Source organism: Cryptomeria japonica, chromosome 9, assembly GCF_030272615.1.
Source record: "Cryptomeria japonica chromosome 9, Sugi_1.0, whole genome shotgun sequence".
NCBI lineage: Eukaryota > Viridiplantae > Streptophyta > Pinopsida > Cupressales > Cupressaceae > Cryptomeria > Cryptomeria japonica.
In genome coordinates, this window is record NC_081413.1 from 470,029,000 (window position 1) to 470,045,212 (window position 16,213).

At 35.6% G+C, this 16,213-nt stretch overlaps 1 protein-coding gene across 1 annotated transcript in view; it reads left to right on the forward strand.

The window, feature by feature from the left end:
* Window positions 1–16,213, forward strand: part of LOC131075939 (DNA polymerase epsilon catalytic subunit A) — a 62,467-nt gene that overhangs the window by 39,981 nt on the left and 6,273 nt on the right. Inside the window, exons 25-45 of the mRNA XM_058012915.2 lie at window positions 563–658; window positions 835–1,035; window positions 2,674–2,728; window positions 2,821–2,963; window positions 3,064–3,503; window positions 5,535–5,685; window positions 5,785–5,982; window positions 6,098–6,172; window positions 6,968–7,158; window positions 9,912–10,104; window positions 10,197–10,261; window positions 10,432–10,564; window positions 10,699–10,800; window positions 10,891–10,974; window positions 11,255–11,329; window positions 12,350–12,409; window positions 12,537–12,802; window positions 12,942–12,990; window positions 13,143–13,303; window positions 13,427–13,493; window positions 13,808–13,936. Coding sequence (XP_057868898.2) covers window positions 563–658; window positions 835–1,035; window positions 2,674–2,728; window positions 2,821–2,963; window positions 3,064–3,503; window positions 5,535–5,685; window positions 5,785–5,982; window positions 6,098–6,172; window positions 6,968–7,158; window positions 9,912–10,104; window positions 10,197–10,261; window positions 10,432–10,564; window positions 10,699–10,800; window positions 10,891–10,974; window positions 11,255–11,329; window positions 12,350–12,409; window positions 12,537–12,802; window positions 12,942–12,990; window positions 13,143–13,303; window positions 13,427–13,493; window positions 13,808–13,936 — 2,934 coding nt within the window. The remainder of the gene's footprint in view (window positions 1–562; window positions 659–834; window positions 1,036–2,673; window positions 2,729–2,820; window positions 2,964–3,063; window positions 3,504–5,534; window positions 5,686–5,784; window positions 5,983–6,097; window positions 6,173–6,967; window positions 7,159–9,911; window positions 10,105–10,196; window positions 10,262–10,431; window positions 10,565–10,698; window positions 10,801–10,890; window positions 10,975–11,254; window positions 11,330–12,349; window positions 12,410–12,536; window positions 12,803–12,941; window positions 12,991–13,142; window positions 13,304–13,426; window positions 13,494–13,807; window positions 13,937–16,213) is intronic.

Consider the following 16,213-nt stretch of genomic DNA (forward strand, 5'->3'; position numbering starts at 1 on the left):
CCCCCATCCCCACAAAAATTAGGTGCAAGGAGGGGACATCTTTTAAATGTCTCTGGATGGTGGAATTGAGCGCATACTCAAGGTACACTGATTTTTAGACAACATTCTGTTGTTGGCAACAGATTTTTTTTTGAAACATCTAACTACTATCCAGGGCCCTGGTAGAAAAATAATTTTCATTTCTTTGCAGTATGTGTCAAATGTTATATTGTTAGTTTAACTTCTTCAGCTCATTCCTATCTACTTCGCCAATAGCTGTAGTGCTGCTTTTCCATTATGGATAGTGTGCTAAATTTTACTAGTCACAGAAGTAGGCTTGCAGCAAACTTCACATTGTTTGTTCAACTAGCGATTTTATGTGCTGTGCATATTAACAGTGCCTGATGATAAATTCCAATTTCCAAGTGTCCTCCCTAGAGTCCCATGCATTTGATTTTTCCTTAAAGTAGTTGATTTTTTGGCATTGCTAGAAATTATATTTGAAAATAAATTTACTGTACATTAATCAAAAGAAGCTCATCTTATTCTTTTCTGATGCTATATTTGTGGCTAATTTAAACAGGCTGAAGTGTTTGATAAATTTCTTCATGGAACAACCTTAGAGGAATGCTATTCAGCAGTTGCTTCTGTGGCAGACCGGTGGCTTGACCTTCTTGATGTAAGATGAACATAGAAATCTAGCATTCAACAGAGGGCGTTTTTTTAACCAACTTCCAATATTTTGATATTGATATGTAAATGCCCAGTTTTATATTCCTAGCACAAAATAAAATGGTCAACATGGCCATCAAAAAATTCCAGTTTCTCACTTCAGATGTGATTCTTTTTGTCCAGAACCAAGGAGTTGATGTTTCTGATGGTGAATTGCTGGATTTTATATCTGAATCAAGTACCATGAGCAAATCACTGTTGGACTACGGGGAGCAGAAGTCATGTGCTGTTACTACTGCAAGAAGGCTTGCTGATTTTCTTGGAGATGCAATGGTTAAAGATAAAGGGCTTATGTGCCGATACATAGTTGCACGAAATCCACAGGTTTTTTGGACTTTCAACGTTTTTTACTCTGGCAATTACGGTTGTTTTATGTTTTGATTGGAGTTCTATGTCAAATTATTTCTCAAATAATATTTTTGATAATTTTTTTTGTATGTAGGGCACTTATAATTTGAATATTTTATTTCTGCAGAATACAGATTAGCCACTAAGTATATGTAGAACATTTAATGTTGCTCTAAGTATCAGAGCAGTCATTTTACTATAGTTCATATTGTAATGTCGGTCTTAGATTATCAAAGTATCTATACGAGCACAAATGCATTATGCTGTTGCTTATACCTTGGACTTCTCCCTCTTTGTTGATGGAGTTTACACCGCATTCTCCTCACCTCAGCCTCTTCACCTGAAGCTAGAGTTATCTCCTGTTGTCTGATCCCTAATGTAGCTGTGAATTTCTGAAGGTCTTTTTCTTCACTTCTCCCTCCCTAGCCTACTTTTTTTTGGCATGAGGGCACAATGCTCCTCCCTCTTCACTTTATTTCATCAGGTTAATCTTCTCTTGTTGGTCAAGCATTATGAGAATTGTATCTACATGCAATAACATTGACCCTTTTTCTATTCATTTTTGTTTTCATTTCTTATTCTTTTTGTGTATAACACATTTGGTCAAGATGCAACAGCAGGAATCTTTCTTCTTCTCATTGGTTTATATCTTCTTTGTGGTAATTTCTTCAATTTCACTGTTGATTCCTTATAGTTCTTGCTTTCTTTTCTTAGACAGTTCTCATTTCAAGCTCTCCATAGAAGTTGTTGAATTGCTGTTCAAGATTTCTTAGTTGTTTTCTGTAGCCAATCTTTGTGCATACAAACCAAAGTCACCACTCACTTGCATCTTTGATTTGTTTCTTCATTTGCTTCCCTAGGATTTGTAACATTTTTACCTTCTCTGCCCTTTTTTGTTTTTGTGAAATTCTGGTAAAACGAGTCCCACTAAAAAAATAGTCTTTTAGCTTCAAGGTGCCTGTGAACAAGCTTGTCTAAAGTTAAAATTAATGAATCTCCACTAAATTCAACTTTTTAAAATGTCTTTTGTACTATCACAGGTTGCTGGAATTCAACTAGCATATTTTATGCTGTCTATTTTTAAAAATCAACTTAAAGGAGTCAACTTCTAAATGTTTCGGGAGCCTGGTCTTATATAATGGATTTATTATAACAACAATCAATGAATTCTGAGTCGAACTGGTATTTAACAACCTTATATTAATGTGTTGATATGTGCTTTCTATTTCATTTTTTTTTGGCGATGTTTAAATTCATAAGCCACATCTTGTATGTTTTCATGAGTGGTCTTACCACTGATTAACGTAAGCAATAAAATGTTTGTTTTGTAGTACAACCTGCTTACATATACATTTGGCGTATATCTTGGTTTTCTTTCTGGGCAAGTTTTCAGGTCACTGATGAATTGTAGTCATCAATGTGCAGTTGGTGTAAATTTTTGGTGTCATGGGGATTTCTTTGGGGTTTAAATTAATGGACAGTTTATTTACAAACAGATACTAAATATGTTTTGAATCACTTATAATATGTACGTTACAGATGTCTTATATCACTTATACCAAGAAATCAACTTGATTTGGATAGTTATTAATGTCTGTCTATTGTCTTCCACAGGGTGCTCCTGTGAGTGAGCGTGCTATACCTGTTGCAATTTTTGAAACAGAACCTGGTATTCTCTCATATCATTATTACTATGCATTTTTAGCCTCCTTGTACATGATCCCCATGAGCATGAAGATGACTTTTGTTGTTTGTTTGTAGAAATAATGAAAGTATACGTAAGGAAATGGTGCAAAACATCATCTGATGTAGCTATTAGGTCTATTGTGGACTGGTCATATTACCGGCAACGCCTAAGCTCTGCAATCCAGAAAATTATTACAATTCCTGCTGCCATGCAAAAGGTCATTATCATCTTTTAGAAAACATTATAATTATATACATTTCTACTTTTTAATTATCTTTTGGCCTGAATATCTGTACTCACTGTTATATGCTGAACAGGTTGCTAATCCTGTGCCAAGGGTAGCACATCCAGATTGGCTACATAAGAAGGTCCGCGAAAAGGAAGACAAATTTCGCCAACGAAATATTCGAGATATGTTTGGCTTAAAGAACAAGTCACTTAACGATTTGCCTGTATCCAATCATTTTATGGATACCGAGTTGGTTGGAGATTTAGAGGATATGGCTAACAAAGAGAATATGCCTCATTTGGGTCCTAGGCCTATAGTTCGTAACTTTGAAAGCAAGAAAGATTTATCCAGGAATAAAAATTGCAGTCAAGAGCCAGAAAACAGTCAGAAGCATCGTAAAGTGTTGTCTGATGTAAATGAAAGTGATCAGAGGCCTGAATCCATTGATAAGAATGTTGATTACCAAGGTTGGCTTGACCAGAAGAAGCGGAAATGGAAAGAAACACTTGAGAAGCGAAAAAAGCTAAGGTATAAGAAGAGCTTGAGTATATCTTTGTTTATTTGATTTGAGTTTCTTAGAAGCTTTCATGAATAATTATTGCTACATACATAATAGCTCGTAAATTAATATGCTTTTTATCATAACAGAATTCTTAAATATCATTGCAGCACTTATATTGAGGTTTTAACATTATTATTTTGGAATTGTGTTTGTAACTTTGTATGCATGTTTTGAATTTTTTTTGGAATAACTCAGCATAGAGGTAGAAATTCAATTATCATTTAGGGTTGAATTAATTGAGATATCATTCTTTAACTGCAAAAAGAACTCTGAACGTTAGAATATGCTACATTGTTTAGCATTGAAGAAATTTAAAGATTTTAATATTTTTTGAACTCGGACATAATATCATTTACGTGGATACCAGTGTGTAAAGTTTCAATTTCAACGTTTCAAGTGTCCTTTGAGGCCCCTCTTGAAGGAAATTACTAGTTCAATTTGAGACCTCTCTTTGGGGAAATTAGAAGATTGATAATATGGTATTTTGGGTTGGGTTATCTGATCATTTTAGAACAGTAGTTCTCTTCCAAATATGTTTCATAATGATTTCTTATCTTTGACAATTGAAGGGTTGGGATAGCTAGCCTTGGAGGTATTGTATAATTTGAACTGGGTAAAAGGTGATATATTGTCTGTCTTCTATGTGGCTTTTCTTAAAGATTTGGTCTTGGACTTTTAGACTTTTAGTACATGTATCATCTTAATCAGTTAGCAGATGGTGAACATCATGCCAGAAATGTTTAGTGTTTAGCGATTGTACACTACCTTCTTCTGATGAGAACTCCATATGATGTTCTAAGCAGCCCAGAGACTATTTTCCTGTGGCAGATGATAAGGCCAAACTAACAGTTGCACATGCTTTTGATTATTCTTGAATGAAATCTAAATTCTTTGCATCTTGCTGTTTTGTGATGCACAGCTTATTATTTTAGTTTCTTTTTATACCAAAAAATTGAAAATCCTAATTCATAAGATTAAAGAATTACAAAATGTTGAGCAGAGTTATACAATTACATCTCTGAAGATTTCATCAAAACTAGCACCAAAATCTCATTAGCTATCTAGGATGAAATTGGATGCACTAAATAGAAGAGTAACTGCAAATATAGTATTTCGACAAAATTATAGGTACAAATTGATTTCAAATTATGGGCAACCAATTTCCTTAAACAAAGCATTAGAGTGATGTCTTATTTGATTTGACATCTCCTCTTATGCATGGGCTGTAGTACTTGGCACCCACTAGATCTAGATAAAACTTGCTTTTAATTTTTTGCCTTGAATCTAAGATTCAACTTAGTTGCTCAGATGTTAGAGTACTGTTAAACCATAAATCAAAATTCCAGCTAGAAAGCTGTGGTAACAATTCACTCATGCCATTCAGTATGTGTAAGGTTTTGTCACATGATTATAGACTGCATCTCTTTCACCCCTAGGGCATCTTAGATGCCACTGTATGACAGTTTTCTTTTAATTTTGTAGGAGATAATTAAATCAGCCTTTAATGGCATGAGCCGTGTGAGCTTTAGTGAAAATATTCAAAGAATATTGAACTGTTGCTTGTGTCTAGGTCATGATGTTTCTCATTCAAGAATCATTATACGGTTGATTGGAATCTTGGATGAGTGCTTTTAACTGATTCTTAATACAATATCACTGATGGATAAGTAAAGAAATGTCAAACCTCCTTAAACTTAATTTAGTTAACAAATCATTGAATAATATGAATGTGGTTGGTCAGAAAGTGGTGATGCATATTTGAAAACCTGAAAACACTTGTGCATGAATTTGTTGCTCTTAAAAAGTCAAAAGCATTTGTAGTGGTATTCAAATTTTTGAAATAATGTGTAAGCAGGTTAATGGATTGGACACTTAGTTGCTCAGATGCTAGAGTGAATTCTTAAATTGCATTAGCACAGTGAATTATTTTTTTACGTGGTATGTTTGATAGGATCCAAGTTTGCTCATATCATTTCTTTTTCTCACTGCTTGTGCAGGGTGGATGATTCTCTAAGAGACACAGATAATATGATAGGGGTGTTTGACAAACTTCCTACTTCGAGAGGTAATAGAATAGAAAGGACAAGAGGGGGAGTTGGTGCATTCTTTAGAAGCCGCGAAGCAGCACTTACTCACTCTCATTGGCAGGTAATGAAAATTTCCATACTAAAGCATTTTGATTTCATAATCAGAAGGTTTTTTCTTCAATACTTTTGTACTTACATTTGACAACTTTTGATGATGCAGATTTTGCAGCTTCTTGCAAGTCAAAAGCCTGGGGAGTTCTTTGCATGGGTCTTGGCAGGAGGAAATTTGTTTAAAATTCCTATTAAAACTCCTCGAGTGTTCTATATCAACACCAAAGCACCTATTACAGAAGAATTTCCTGGAAAGCGTGTTACGCGGATTCTGCCTCATGGACGGACAAGCTTCAACTTGATTGAGGTGTGTTTTATATGTACTTACATTCATGCAAAATATACAGCCCTTGTGGTATACGTCAGATTGAAGTTTATTTACTGAACTTTGTCATTCACTCTTCTCAAAATGCCATTCTTAGGTGGTAGTTGATGAAGAACAATTCAAAGCTGCAGGAAGAAAGCTTGCTGCTCATCTGGCAGATCCTGAGGTGGAGGTAACATTCATACTCTTCAGCAAAACTCTTCCATTTCCAATATAAGGATCAGTTGCAACATGGTTACTACAAGAAGTCACATAATGAAGATAATTTAATTTTAAGAAATTCAGATGTAGCAATGTTGGAGATAAGCGACCTTGCAGTCTACAGGCGAAGATGGCAATTTATATGTTACATGATCATAATCCTGTTGTGAACAATAGACAGAGCCCAATGAATAATGACCAGTTTATATTTGACAAATCTTCAGACATGGGAAGAGTTATATCCAGTATACACCAAAATTCAGCTTCTTAACCTCCTGAGATGATACTAGTTTGATATGAATTGAAAAGAACAAAAAATGTCTAGGTTAAACAGTCAATAAACAGTGTTGCATCTATCTGTGTTCTCAGTTATGCAGCTGATCGTTTATTCTAATACCTCTGACCAATATTGTTTGTTCTAAATTTAATTGTGCTTTTGCCAGATATTCTTTATATATAAAAAAGGATGCTCCAACCTCTTCAGCTTTATGCTATTTTTATGATCCATTGTTAGAATTGGACTGAACAATAGTCACCAAAGATAATTCACTGTGCTAATGCAATTTAAGAATGCAGTCATGTAGTGTTAGTGGAGAAAAATCCTCAAGTCTATAGTCCATTTCTCTTAAAAAGCACTGGCCAATTCTATTAAGACTCATTTGTGCATCTCAGATTGCTGGTAGAGATTAGCATTACACGAATTGATAAGCTTTTTTCTTGGGCTTTGCCCCTTACTTCATCTAACTTTTCATTCTGTTTTGACCAGGGAGTGTATGAGACTAAGATGCCCTTAGATTTTAATACAGTTCTCCAACTTGGCTGTGTTTGCAAAGTGGATATTAGTGCTAGCAATCGAAATCCAAGAGATGGTTGGAATTTGAGTGAATTACACATGAAGACTACCACAGAATGTCATTATATGCAGGATCAAGTTGCTTTCTTTTACCTATATCAAAGGTATGGATATCTAATTATAATAAATAATAGATTTGAATTAAGCCCCTAGTCAGCTTACACAGTTAAAAGATATTTTGGTGACTGCTTATTTTATTGCCTGATTAAATTATTTGACACTATTAAAACATTTTCTATTTGTGGATTACCTAAAACTTTTCCCCATGTAATCTTTCAAAACTAAAAGTTTGGGACATATAGGGCTATGCTTATTATATAAAAGACATTGAGATGATGCAGATTCTATTCTTTGAACAACTATGGCCTTCACTGATATTTTGTTAACCAAGCAATTTTAAGCTACATTTGGAGGGTTATTTAGCGAAACTTGTTTTTTTTTTAAAATGGAAAAAACCAAGGCAAATGTGGTTTGGCAAGATTTGGAAACAGGCTCAAACAACAAAAGTTGGACATAAGGTCTGGAAAGGTGGCTGCCAAAGCAAAAGAGGGAGCAGAGATGTCCATCCAAACCAGAGACATGACACTTTAACCAATTATAATTGATCTTTTTTCTATATTGCAGAAATATATAAGAAGCAACTTACCTTCTTTATAGAAGGCTTATTGTAAGAAACTGTAGTCTAAACCTCATCTTTTGAGAAATCCCCTTCAAAAAAGTCAATGACATTCTGGCATCTATTCAACCCACAAATAGGAACTTAGAAATGAAGAGATCAAAGGTCTCACTACTGAAAAGCCGACATCATAACATTAGTGAGCATGGCTTTTCACCTTCCCTGCAACATTCTTTTGTAGAGGCAGTGGAGGCCGTTGTTAATTCTAATGACATTTAAAGAGAGATGCAAGGGAACTGTTGTCAACTGGAATATATTCATTCACCTCCCAGGAGATTCCAACATTTACAACCACATGTGGAGCTTGCAATTCATAAAAAAAAGTAAAGCCTAGGGCAAAGCTCACATGGCTGGGAGTTGGGAGAAGTCCTGGATGATCTGGGTACACCCTGGATATGTCTCAGATGTACTTAGGCTGTCTGGGCTATGCATTGGCCATACCCCGGGGGAAACTTCCCTGGATCTGAACTCATTCGGGCTGGGTTCAAGAGCCAGGAGGGGGAGTGTGGTAACATAGTGTGTAGGTTGTCATAAATTGGACTTTGCTCTGCTCTTTTAAACCATTGGCTATTTCTCTGGACTTTCTTTTTAAGGTCTTATTTGTCTTGCCATCATGTTGATCAATTGTAGTTCACAGTCCCAACAGATTGTAATAAAAGCTTGTTTATCTCTTCCATTATTTTTGGTAGTCAGAATTTGTATATTCTCACTTTTAGCATTCTGTAATCAGCTATCTTCCATGGCGCCTCTGAAGCAGGGACAGCAGGAAATGTATGGATGTGTTTGTGGGAGGCTTTATTTTAAAGACAGCATGAAATGGAAGCTTAAAAATAATAAAAATTCAAAATGTAGGAAATTATGAAATACTTAAAAGTCACATATGAAATCTAAATATTTAAAATACAGACTTGAAATTGAAAGGCATTTATCATCAAAAAGAGCTCAACATTATGATGAAACCTATGTTCCATGGTGTTTTGGGGACAGCAGGGTATGCATTTCGGGGACTTTCACGGCATTTTGGGGACGGCAGTGGGGAAGGCGGGGGGATATACATGTGTGTGTGTAAAGAGAGTGAGAGAGTCAAATTTTCTACATGTCAATGAACGGCAGCAATATAACTTGACAATGTTAAAATGATTTTGGATGATTTCTGCAGAAGCCTGCATGCCAACCACATTCCAAAAAGAAATTATTTGTTTGTACTTCTCACACAATACCGCACTATACTAGACTATGGCAAATACACCTTTAATACCATATGAAATTTTTTGAAGTTGAAAACTTTTTTGAACAATGAAATCAGAAATCCAAATAACTGCTGTTAGTGTTAACTGTTATATAACTTTTATCATCAACTATGAATTTGAATCATGATATATTTATTTCTTTTATATTACAGTCGTTGCTGTTATTGCTGTCATGATTAATTTAACTGCTGTTATAATGCTGTCATGATATATTTAACAGCCTTTTTTTAATTGCTATGAACTATTTTTGTAAACATTATAAAGAATTGTTTTTTGGTTGGGGTGGCACACATTCCCGGGACGTTCAGGGAACAGCTGAGATGTCCCTGACCACCTTGGGGATGGCTAGGCACCCCCTACATGTTTCCTGCCATCCCTCATTTTGGAGACGTGTTACGGGACGTTTCTGGATTTTCTCATATTGGGAGTGGGGATGGCTAGGGGAAATCCCCTCATCCGTGAAATGCATCAAGGGATGGGTATGGGGTTTTGAGGGGTGGGGACACGTCCCTGTGTAACACAGGAAACAGAATCAGAGAATTGACTTGAGATCTATTTTTTTTCCTATTCCTTCGTCACAACCACTGCGAATGAAAATGAGGAAAATGATTCTGAATTTAAGGTATAGGTTTTCTTTTCAATTTATTTGGGATGGCCAGGAAATCCTCAGGGATTTGCTGTGTAAAATTTATTTGCTTTAGATATTCTCTAGTTTGTTTTCTATCTTCCTCACACAATTTGTTTATTTTGAAAATGAAATTTTACATTTTTGAATTTGGTTATGAACTAAATACTGTAGGTTTCCAGTTTGTTCAGTCAGTCATATTCTGAAAAGGTTCAGGTTTTTGAAATACTTTAAATTAAATTGCACTCTTTGGCTCTGTTATGTTTTTGGAACTGATAAACTATATGGGTTTTTTGTCACTTGTAGTGCATCTGAAGGAAGAGGCCTATATGCTCTATACACTCCTGCTTCAAGCACGGTGTCTGTAGTGGTTGTGAACCCTTTCCAGAATAGGGAGCTCTCCTCTGGACAGCTTGAAAAGCAATTCCGTGATGGTTTGCGTCACAATGGAATGTCAAAAGGAGATACCTGTTTTGATTCCTTTCCTAGTATCTTCAAGGTGCTCATTTCGACCAACCTATTTTTAAGCATATTGACTTTTTATAATTTTTGGGGATTCTGATTTTTGGGATGGTGCAAATATGTTTTAAGGTGGAGTATGTAGGGACTGCTGTAGATGCGGGAAAGCTACTACAGAGAATATTAAATGACTACAGGTTCCTTTTTCATCATGCAACCAATGGAGCTCTTTCTTACTATAACTTTATGCATTATTGAAAATTAGTTTTCAAATGCCTTTATGCTCTTCAAGAAATAACAAGGACTGGTTGAAACTCATATTGTGGTAAAGTAGTTGAAGCAAAATGGTTTTGTTCTGCTACATCAGGGATCAACATCGTGGTCCAACACTTAGTGTCATTGAATGCCCCTGTATGGAATTATTGAGTACAACTATTCCTGTTATAACTGAATTCCCATGTGTGAAAGTTCCTTGCAATGCTCGAGATAGCCAATACCAGGTACTTCTCATTTTCAATTTCTAGAATTTCTAAAGTATTTTTAGTTACTTCATATTTCATCAGTTTCTTTCTTGGACAGGTTACAAGAAGGGATCTTGTTCCTCTTACTTATTTTCTTCGTATGCTTGCATCAGGCCCTTGGATGGCAGACAATGGCAGCTAGGACGGGGATGCAACGCTGTGCAGCATCATCCCAGTGGTTGAATGAAAGAATTGCTCTTGCTCGATATGCTCATGTAATTAAATATCCCAAGATGTTTTTAGAAATACAATTGATTTTAATATAACTATAGATACTTTTTGTTACAATTACTTTTCTCTCGCAGGTACCCATAGGAAACTTTGATCTTGATTGGCTAATGTTTACTGCTGATGTCTTTTATTCCCGGGCTTTACATGATCATCAGCAGGTAAGTTTTGTGGCGATTGGGGTTCTCAAATTGATGTAATATTCATTAACATTGTTTATAATTTAGTTGCTGGAGAATGTTGGAACATTGCCTTGATTTGAAATCAAGTTATTTTAGTTGCTTAATAATTTTTAGATATAAGATCATTGATTTTATGCATAATTTATGGAAGACTTCAATATCTGTTTTAAATAAAAAAGTATTCTGTTGTTGGTTTAGGGTAAATTAGATAAACATGAATGATCTCTTGTTTGCTATTTCTGGTAATATTTTTACATAGGTGCTTTGGATATCTGATGATGGAGTTCCAGACCTGGGAGGTATTACAGAAGAAGAACCAAGCTTTGCAGATGAAGTAAGCCAATAATTTCTTGTAGATTGAGATAATAGCTTTTGCAAATTTGTTTTGTTTTTTCTGTTGAATTTAAATGTGGCTATAGTTGGTAAAAATTATCAGGAAGTAGAAAAAGTGTTCAGATAAAAATTATGGCCAATAAGCGAGCCTGCACATTTAATTATTTGTCATAGTCTATTTTAACTACCTTACAATATTTCTGTTTGGATTTGAAATCATTTCCTTTATAAAGCTTCCGTCTATGCTCTTCATTTACCTGTCTTTAATGTTGTGGAAGCGTTGCATTATACTTCATTTTGACATTTAGTCCTTTCTATCACTCTAATTTTATCTAGAGGTCTTAGGGAAATTGAATGCTAGGATTGTTTTTTGAAATATAGATTTTGTGAATTGTTTGACATTGTGACTATTTTATTGGAATGTTATAACTTATTACTAATAGTACTAATGGATTACCTCAGATTATGCATCTTCACTTTAGTTTTCTTATTCAGTTCCCTATTTTAAAAGTACCGTGCTTTTAGTTAATAGTTAAGTCTTCTAATTTTTTAATTGATATCTTTCTAGTATATACAAATTTACTAATCTAGCCACTAAACCCTTACAATGTTCAGATTAGTTAACTTGTTCCCTATGTTTAGATTAGCTGTGCTTTCTATATGCATATTCGTGTTGCCTGGCTTTTTTAACTATTTACATAGAGGGGTTTACGCATGTTTTGGCTTGACTAATAATGAATGACAATTCTTCAATGCTTCAAATCTTATCCTTCACTATTGAAGCTTTACATGTTATGAGTTAGACATCAATTCTAAATATGGTCATTGCTCTTAGAAGTTGATATGTTAAGGTTGCCTAATTTCTGTGTTCTTATAGATGTAATAATCATATTTTCTAGTTCCTCTGTTCTTATATATGCAATAACAGTAGATTTGGATCAAGTTGCTATTGCAACTAAATTTATTTTTTGTAGCGTAATTGTGGAATTCCATTGATGATGTGCAACTCTGAATTGTACAGGTGCAACAGCCTGTTCTTATTTATCCAGGAGCATATAGGACAGTCTCAGTGGAATTGAAGGTGTGTCTTGCTTCTCATACATTTATGCTGCTCTTTGTATTAAGTGTATGTGAGCACGAGTACAAGCTTTATAGTATTCTAGGAATTGAATGTCATAGGTATAACTTTATTTCTTTTGATTTTACAGATACATCATCTTGCAGTGAATGCTCTATTGAAGAGCAGCCAAGTGAATGAAATGGAAGGAGGATCATTGTTGGGCTTTGAGCTAGATGCAAATGGAGGTGGGGGGCAACTTGGTAATGAGTCACTGGGTTGGGATGAAGCAACTTTATGTGCACCTGCTTTTCGTGTTTTGAAGCAAATGGTTCAAGGATGTGTAGCCGATGCAGTTTCCTCTGGAAATGTGTTTGCAGATGCTTTGTTGCAGCATCTGTACCGCTGGCTTTGCAGGTGTCTTTTGATTGGATGTACTATGCTACAAATACTGCTTGTATTATTAATAATCATCCTTATGTTTGTATCTGTCCATCGACGACAATAGGATTAGACATTTTAAAGTGCTGATATAATCATGCATATCCTTTTGCAGTCCACAGTCAAAGCTACATGATCCAGCTCTTCATCGAGTTCTGCAAAAGGTCTTTCCCAAAAAAATGATCACTTCAGAATGCTTAATCTGTCAACCGTGAATTTTCATTTGAAAAATAAGTTCTGAGAAGGCAGAGTATTGATAAATTGAGACCTTGGATGGTTTTGTAACATGCTCAAACAATGAATTTCCTATTTGCAGGTTATGCAGAAAGTGTTTGCTCTACTGCTAGCAGAATTCCGTAAACTAGGGGCAACAATTATTTATGCAGATTTCTCCAGAATCATTGTTGATACTGGGAAAGGAGATTTAGTTGGAGCTCAAGGTTATTGTGAATACTTGCTGAAAACACTTCAAAGCAGGTGATTTTTCTAAGTGATTTTTCTCTTAGGCAATTTTTTTTTTATGTTTTTCAGAATAGAGGAACTATGAGTCTACCACAAATGACCTGCGTTTCTGAAGAAAATATTGCATCTCCCACGCAGAGAACTTTTTGAATGGATTGAAATGGAGCCTCAGCGTTTTTGGCACTCACTTTTGTTCATGGACCAGGTGTGCACATTGATTATCTACTTTTGAATAGTCCATGCAATGATACGATTACACACTATGCCAACCCACAAGCAATTCCATTCTCTTTTCACTAGACTATCAAGGAAAAGTAGAAACTCATAGCTGCTGGTTGGAATTTGCTTTTTGTAATATCTTCACGTTGTCAAGCTCCCTTTTTACCCATGAAACTATGTTTCCTTAACTGTTGCAGTTTAAATTACATTTGCACGTTAAATTCTATGTTTATTTTTTAATTAAAAAAATACTAGGATTAGAACTTTAATTTTTGCTAATTTGTTTCCTTTTTTACTCAGTACAATTATGGAGGAATTCAAGCAAAGCTCACAGCAGGAGCATCAACTGATTCAGTCTTAGAAAATGAGAGTCAGCCAGACATAGTATCAAGCTGGAACATTGCCGAGTATCTGCCCAAAGCTATCCAGGTAAACCTGCTGGTTTGTTTACACAAGATTTTTATGAGCAATTTCCAACGCTAACAAAGCAATGATGGGCACACAAATATTGTTTTTTCAAAGTATTCTGTTGTATATGTATAGCAATTTGTTATGTTTAGTCATAAATGATAAAAGCAATCTTATGCTACAAAGTCACAAAATTAGAGGCATTCTTTAAGGGCCCAGGAAATATTCTTAAGGTATTATTTATTCACATGTTTTTATTCTCCACAGAACTACAATGATTCAAAACTTATATTACTTTTGGTGACGTAAAAAAGGTTATGACTTTCTATCCGTGTTGCCATTTTGGTCCTTTGGATCTGCAGGTTTGGGTTCAATTCAGCCCGGATACAAATTCGTGTTCAGTTTGGTAAGGCATCTAGCCAAGGTTCCTCCAAAGGTTTGTGGGTTTGCCCAGAATGAAATTGGGTGAATCTGTCCCAAAATTTGCCCTTTTCCATTCTGCCATAGTGAACCTAGATTACAATGATGGTTTGTATCATGGCAAAATGTAAATAGGGCGGTTGAGTTCGTTGGGGTAAGGCTTGAGCCTTGATTAATTGAATGATTTGCCCATGACAATCAATCTTAACTAAAAACTATTATTTTAGACGTTGGAAGGAGAGATGAGTTTGAGGATTCATGTTCATACAGTGTTCCATGAAGTTTCTTGATTGGGGACCAAGGCCTAAGTTTGAGGATGGTGGGGGGACAGTAGGGGGAGGGGTTGTTGATATACATATAGTACTTGAAAAATTAGCTATAAAAAATGTATAAGAATTACAATTTTGAGTTTTCAAATGAAACTTTGGCAAATTAGTGAAATAGTAAAAATAGTAAATACTTGAATACCACAAAAAAATTGAAGTGAACGTTCAACATTGAAGTTTGAACAATGAAAATGTCAAATTCGAAATTTATATCATATTCAAGATTTCATAAAGATGATTACAATGAGTAAATGATGCCAAAATAATAAAATGTAGTGAAGGGAGGTCTCTAATCATTCCCAAACTCCTCATCACTAGAACTACTAGACTCCACATGGTCAAGCTCTGCCAAACTAATACCAACCAACTCTGCCTCTGTAGCTCTAGCATCCTCATCAATTTGTGTTGGCTCCTTTGGTTCTATATCCCGTCGTGCTATTGGACTCTCTTTGTACACAAGTGTCTTGTAGTCAATGAGACTCAAAGCACTATGCACAACCACAAGCTTCTCTGCTCTCCTAGAGGTTAGTCTGTTTCTCTTAAGAGAGTGGATAAAGCTATATGTAGATCAGTTCCTCTCAATAGTTTAAGAACTAGAAACTTGGACAGCAATCAAATGGCTAGAGTGGTAGTCAAAGAAATTGGTCCATGGTAAATTCCACCACAAAATCAGGTACTCCTGTGCCATAGTTGCCATATCCATCTTGGCCGCCTTAGAATAACCCTTGATGTATGGCCTCTACAAGATCACACATCTTCTCGATAGCCCTAGAGAACCTTGCCTTCACCTTAGCATCCTCCATCAGTGTAACTCTACCAAGCTTATGCTTGTACCACTTGGGGTTCAATGCATAGGCAGCCGTGTACAAGGGATTGTTGAGCTTTTCCCATCTCTGATGAATGATTGGCTAAATGCTCTCATTGTAGGATGCTAATGTGTGGTCCCTCTCTTGCATGGAAACCCTCATTTGGTCAAGCATAGAATCAATGCACTCATACACCTCTCCAAGGCTAGGTGCATCGACATCCCCATATCTAATGAATTGGAAAACTAGAGCAATGATAGAGAAAATATATTTTGCATCACTCCTAAAAGCATCACCCTTCAATGTATCCTTCACCTTCCTCCCTTGCTCTACCTTGGACTTGGCCTACCGATTCCATTCTGCTGTCATAACTCATAACCATAAGTTGCAATGCTTCTTTCAACTCAATCATTCTCTCCAAGAGAATGAAATAGGATGCATATGTAGTCTCAATAGGTTTCAAGAATTCTTTAGAGAAGCTCCTAATGAGTGCATGTGAAGTGTGGTGGTTGTAGATAAACATCTACACATCTCTAGCATCTTTGACCATTGCTTTGATCCACTCAATATTTCCCATGTCCTTGAGTGCATTATTCATGGCATGCACACAACAAGGAGTCCAAATATGTCTATAAGCTGTCTCAAGTAGTCTTCCTACAGCTTTGCACACATAGGTTGCCTCTATCACTATTTGGACCACATTTTGTGGCCCAACCTCCACAATAACATCCTTCAGGATATGAAAC